Raw genomic sequence first — 6,469 nt, 5'->3', positions numbered from 1 at the left:
AGGAGCCGACTTTCGTTTTCCTTTACCGGCTCCTCACGCATCGCGCTTTCAGACTGCATCAATCCTGGCCTCAGTAGAACGCTAAACGGAGCGCATCCGCATTAGAGCTCTGCTCTAGGGGAGCTTACAGTGTGCAAAATAGGGGTCTCCTTCCACCTAATATTCAGCCTCATTGCCTGTAGTGATTTTGGTTATTTCAGTTTGTGTGTGTGTTGGAGGCTCCCCTGGGTTACTCCCCCCCTTGAAGCTCCTCCACACCTCCCTGCTTCAGAGCTATGGCGTACTACGCCGAGGAGGATAACCAGTGGGCAGAATACGATGAATATGTAGACTATGAGCCACAGGAAGAGCATTTGGAGGAGAATTTGGTAGAGGCCCTGGATTCCCACGTCCAGGGGTCAGTGAAGACTGCACTAGTCCAGGCTCTTAAGCCTTTTGCTAAGCCCCTTAAAAATTATGGAAAGAGAAAGTTCAAATCTGCCGGGATGGGTGGTACCTCTTCTCAGTCCTCGGCCCAGGTGTTGGCCCGAATGGCCAGGAATGTCCTGAAGGACCATGGCTCAATGGCGAATGACACGTCTGGGGATTCTTCCCCGACTCCGCCGGATTCATCTGATTCGGAGGTGGGATCAGTAGCCCCCAGAAAGAGATCTAGGAAGGTGAAGCACACCCAAAAGGCGGACGATGGTCAGGTACCCAGGAATCTTCTTTTTAACCCAAACAATATTGTGCACCCTCGGTCCACTGAGTGGATACCGTGCCCTGAGGTGGCACAATATGTGAGCAACAACCTGCGTCAGGGTTTCGATAATGGAGTGAGGGCCACGTTGCGCTCCGAATGCCCCAGGCCATCCTTGACAGGGAAGGTGGCTGACACACCGGATTTAGATCCCACAATGGCGGCGTTTATGCGCAAGTTTGCGAAGGATCCAAAGAAGGGGCTGGATAGAGCATGGAGAGGTGTCCAGGACAAAATGTTGGATGTCGCCGGTCCCCTAACGAAGATTCTGGACGCGGCGGTGATAGCCAAGGATAGGAATGTGCCGCTGAATGTGTCGGAGGTTCTGGAATGGGCACAGCGTGCCATGTGCTTTTTAGGTAATGCCAATGTGGCCGTGTCTACAGAGCGGAGGTGCTCTTTTCTTATGAGACTTGACTCCCAGCTGGCGGAGATGGCCCCTTCCGAACCTGGTGTCCTAGCTAATGGTATGCTATTCGGAGACAAATTTGTCAGGGAGATGGACAAATATGTTGCCACCTTCTCCGCATTAGACAGGGCCCAGTCCAACATCAAGAGGGTTCTCCATGGTGGTGTTTTTGATAGGGCCGGACGCCCAAGAGGTCGAGGGTCCGGCCGAGGTTATGCACAGACCTCACGTGGAGCAGAGCAGAGGGGCAGAGGTAATCGACGCCCCAACTTCTACCCCTCCCGTGATAGAGGAGGTCGTGGCAAGGGGCAAAGAGGAGACTATCGTGGACAACAGGCGAACTCAGGAGACTACTCCTACTCAGGTACGACTTCTATGCCCATCAGAGCATATGGTGGGGGGCAGACTGTCACTTTTTCTCCACAGGTGGCGCCAACTTACGAACGACCCTTGGGTGTTACAAACGATACAGGGTTTCCACATAGAATTTTATGCCTCCCCGATGCAGCGGCGGAGACCAGGTCCTCTGTGTTTTTCCCAAGCAGAGCAGAGTTTCATCGATGCGGAGATATGCTCCTTGATCCAGAAGGGGGCGATTGTGGAATCCTCCCCACACGAGCTAGGCTTCGTCAGCACCGTCTTTGTGGTCCCGAAGAAGGACCAAGGGTATCGACTGGTGTTGAATCTCAAGGAGTTCAATGGCTGGGTCGTTTATCGACACTTCAAAATGGAGGGGATACACCTCCTGAAAGATATACTATTGGAACAGGATTGGATGGTGCGTCTGGATTTAAAGGACGCCTATTTAGCAGTGGCCATCTATCCCCCACACAGGCGGTTCCTGCAGTTTCAATGGCGCGATCGGTGGTTCGAATTTTCCGCCATGCCCTTTGGACTGTCGTCCGCCCCATGGTGTTTCACCAAGCTGATGAAACCCATCGTGCAGACGTTGAGGGAACGGGGTGTTCGCCTCATTATTTACCTCGACGACATCTTGATCTTAGGTCAGTCACCGGAGGTGGTGTCGCTCCATCTGTCGTGGACGATCCACCTCCTTCAGGACTTGGGCTTTCTCCTGAACATACAGAAGTCGATCTTGCAGCCTTCTCAGGTGATGGAGTTCCTGGGTTTCCAGGTGGACTCGGTGAAAGCTCAATTACTCTTGCCCCTCAAGAAGAGGGTGGCGGTGAGGAAGGAGTTGAGGAGAGCGCTTGTCTCTCCGACAATCTCGTTGAGGACATTGGCGCGCCTGGTGGGGCTTCTGGCTTCTTCGATCCAGGCGATCTTTCCGGGTCCTTTGCATTACAGGGCCCTGCAGCGTTTGAAGGCCTTGCATTTGCGCAAGGGACTGACCTATGCCCAACAGATTTCTCTTTCTGCGGAGGCACGTACGGAGATAAACTGGTGGTTAGAGCATATGGATGCGTGGAACGGCAGAGCCATTTTCGCGGCCACCCCGGAAGTGGTGATAGAGTCGGATGCCAGCCGGTGGGGCTGGGGAGCCCGTTGCGGCTCGGTGGAGACCGGGGGCCGGTGGTCCCGCGAGGAGTTGAGTCTCCACATCAACTGTCTGGAACTCCTGGCGGGTTCTTTTGCGATCCGCACTCTGTCCCCTCAGGGAGTTTCGTGTTGTATTCTCCTCCGCATGGACAATGTGTCCGCGGTACGCTACATAAATCGCCTGGGAGGCACCAGGTCGCGTCTCCTAGCGGAGATAGCCAAGGACTTTTGGCATTATTGCCTGGCCCATCAAATTTCGGTGACGGCGGAATATATTCCGGGGTCTGCCAACGTGACGGCGGATTGGAACTCTCGATACTTGAGAGATGCGATCAGAAGTTTGCCACGCTAGAATGATTAACGCTGATTGGACTGCTTTTGGGAAACAGGAAATAATTCCAGCTCCTTCCGTTAGACACACGGAGGCCGGCTTACGGTGACGTGACTTGAGGATATAGTTGTGGAACCAATAGGGGAGGCTGCTTTGCGGGCATCTTCCTTGCAGACCACATTGGGAAATAGAGGAAGTTTGAGCTTCATGCCGTAGGAGCATGGCTATTGGTTAATCATGCATATAAATCACTCAGAAGGAAACACCACTCCAACGACGGAATTTATCGAGCCTGACGTTCGAGGCGGGAAGAGTGATGATGACGCTATTGAAAGAAACGAGGTAAGACGGGGTTGTAGCTTTCATTCGAACTAGAGTATATGGGTAGATTTAATAAGATTACTTAAGGGGACACTCTCTTGATTTCACAGATTAATTCTAACATAGATATCTATCAAACGGATAACGGTGGACTACAGTTTGAACCAAGGTGTGAGGAATTCAGGATATTGATGACAGAATAATTGAAAGGTGAGCCGAACAGTGGGGCTAAGAAACTTAGAATAAGGTGTAATAGTAGACTGGGTAACAGTCTTTGAAATAGGTTTTCCTGTTTTGGCTTATTTCACATGCATACATAACTTTTTCATGGATATAAAGGAAATTGGTTCTACATTCAAGGGCGAAGCAGGTGGAGGAGACAGGGTGCACTGCACCGTCTTTGTGATTAGGTGAGAGCATTTTATTTTCTGTGAGTGGATGGTTACTGAGTTTACAGGACATCTAGGGGCAACTAGCAGTGGTGCCCTTTATGCTGACACAGGTCCTTTCCCCCTTTTTTTGTGTTAATAGAAGCCTTTTGTTGGGGATGGATCACACGCAAATGTGCGGAGGCGATTGAAGCATTAGACTTGATGGAATTTTGAATAGAGAGGTAATATAAATACTCACTTTCTTATACATGTTGTGAAAGATTAGAGTGAAGTATTCAGAAACTCAATTAAGGATGCCTTGCATGTTTCTTTTTATCAGGAAACTTACATGCAGACAATAAGTGAGACCAGGAGAAACAATACAGAGTGCTTCTGCCCAAGATACTCGAGTGTTGAACTTTCTTTGGAGGTGAGAAACTTTGCCCTCACTATAGATCATGATACAGGAAGTGGATTTTTTACATAATGTAATTTTGAGAAGATTTGTTCTCAATATGGATCAGGATTAAAGAGTTTGATTTCTCATTTAATGTAATTTTTGATAATTGAGGGGTGCATTAGGATTTCAGCATGCATAGATTTTTCGTTTTGACCTCTTTTAATGATTATATGAAATAACCCTCTTGAGATGTGCTCACCTTTTATAAGCATTGTAGATTGTGATATAGGCAGGGTTCAGTTTTTTTCATCATACGCGTTGAATGGCATGTCAATTGGCCTACCTAGACAATGTACAATGGGATGGTTTAGCTGCTTAGAATGGTATATAGGCAGGGAGTTCAGGTTGGGATCAAGACGGATGTTATCTTATTTTTGTATAAATTTGGAGTATGTCTGATTTTATATATTTTTTCCTATTACAGCCCTGATGATGTCCCGGATGGGACGAAACGCGTAGGCTGTGGATTATGCAAAGGAGATCATGAACTGCATCATGTTGTGATTTTGTAAAACTAGATTTATGTATTGAATAATCATTATTCTCAACTGTAAAAAATGTTTTTTGTAAAGAGAAACTGATTGGGAACATATTGTCATTGTCTATAGAAACTGACTTGAAATATATTATGAAAATATCAATTAAACAATAACAAATCAAGAATTTCTAGGATACTTGCCTGTAATCATTTCTCATGGTTTCTTATGATAGCACTAATACGTGAGCAATAATTTATTGACACTCTCTGACGCTCCTTCTATCTATAGTTGTAGTTGTATGAGGAATGGCTTTTACGGTGAGCCGCTGGGAGTTGAGCGCCAAATAATTAAACAGTTAGTCCCAAAATGTCACAGGAATACCTCACTGTGCGCACAAGGGCATTACCATAACTTTAACAGTTTGGATTTTGTGTAAAGGATGTGCAGCACGTGGGTCTGGTTACTATTGGTAATATTATGGAGGATGACAGGGAAAAATGGGCTGCAGAAGTGTTTCAGTTGACCAAGTCAAATAAAACCGCAGCTTCCAAAAAAACCATTGATTAAGGACAGTCTTAGAACTACGTTTTTAAAATTGGAGAGACTGAAAAAAGCTGAACTCTCAAAATGGTGGCACGGGGTGTCCCTAAAAAATTACTTAGATCAAAAAAGGATCCCGAGAGGACTTAGAATTGATATTTTTCCGACTTTTGATGACCTTGAATACCTCACTGTGCGCACAAGGGCATTACCCTCCCCGTAACTTTAACAGTTTGGCCTTTGCTAAGTATTTTGATTTCGTCGTCCTTCAAGTTGTATGACGAGATGTTAACAACTGGATTGGATGGGATTCTTACCATCTATAAACTTTCTGCCGGGTCGAGATCTCCACGTGTTCCTCCTGTGGGAAGTGGACCTGTTTCTGAGCTCTGCCCCTGCCTCCATCTCAGTTCATGTTGTTGGGTTGCTGACCTCTCGGTTGGCCCCTGGACCAGTTGTTGCCACGTCCCCTGGGGGGTCTCCATTGTCCTTGACCTACAAAAGTAAGATTCTGGGGTGGATAGCTGTTTTCTTGATACACGTAAGCAGAACTAGGGCCAGGTTGGTAAAATCGCTCTCTGAACTATATGAAGAATCTGAAAAAGTTGTATAGTTGCGTCTTCATCGGAAGCCACCGCACCCCAGTTGGTGAACCGGCCCTTGGTTGTCCAGTCGGAAATAGTCTTCCAATAAGTAAGGGTAGGTTTTCTTTTTGTCGTAAAACCTGACGTCACAGGCCAACTTTTCAAGTTTCTTATTCTGAGTTGAGACTTCAAAATCCTTCAAAGTGGCATCAAGATGTGTCAATGCTTCCTTAGCATTGGTTAAAGTTGAGTCACCCACGATCTCTGCTTTGAGAGATGTGATTTCCTTGGTTAAGATTTGGACTTGCTCAGCTGCTGTTTCAACCCCCAGCACCATCCAGTGCCGGGAGCAGTTGTAAGCGACCAACCTAAATCCCTCTTTGAATTTTGGGATGTCCACATAAATGTCTGTTCAATTTTAATTTGGAGTCCCACAGGAATGATATTCTCTTGAAGATATTTAGTAAGCAGGTGGCCGTGCAGCCTTGTTCAAATCAATTTTTTCTCTAGGCGTTCCAGACGGGCTACCTTATCATTGAGTGTGAAGTCGATGGTTGGTGTGTTGGGAGAGAGGAAGTTATTGGCTGGGTCTACTAGGAGTTGATATATATATTATTCAGTGTAGGATAGGAGTTCCCTTTCCACCATGGTGCTGGGTTTGAATCAATCAAACAAAGAAAAAATCACAGGCCGGCGCCTGCTCAGAATTTGTTACAGTAAAGGGTATACCCAAGA

General features: G+C 46.9%; 1 protein-coding gene across 1 annotated transcript; it reads left to right on the top strand.

The window, feature by feature from the left end:
- The first annotated feature begins 563 nt into the window (after nucleotides 1-563).
- On the top strand, nucleotides 564-5,177 carry LOC147730400 (uncharacterized). Its single transcript, XM_086954063.1, has 2 exons — nucleotides 564-2,555; nucleotides 5,049-5,177. Exons 1-2 carry the CDS (start codon nucleotides 564-566, stop codon nucleotides 5,175-5,177), a joined length of 2,121 nt encoding a protein of 706 aa, XP_086810189.1.
- The last annotated feature ends 1,292 nt before the right edge of the window (nucleotides 5,178-6,469 follow it).

Source organism: Lissotriton vulgaris, chromosome 2_1, assembly GCF_964263255.1.
Source record: "Lissotriton vulgaris chromosome 2_1, aLisVul1.2, whole genome shotgun sequence".
Taxonomy (NCBI): Eukaryota; Metazoa; Chordata; class Amphibia; order Caudata; family Salamandridae; genus Lissotriton; species Lissotriton vulgaris.
The sequence above is the reverse complement of the archived record's forward strand: the minus strand, read 5'-3'. Positions and strand labels throughout refer to the sequence as shown.

Excerpts from the sequence above, each read along its gene's own strand:
- LOC147730400 (XM_086954063.1), top strand. The coding sequence starts at position 564 with ATGGCGAATGACACGTCTGGGGATTCTTCCCCGACTCCGCCGGATTCA. Across the intron at positions 2,556-5,048 it reads CGTACGGAGATAAACTGGTG|GATGTGCAGCACGTGGGTCT; the intron begins GTTAGAGCATAT and ends TTTTGTGTAAAG.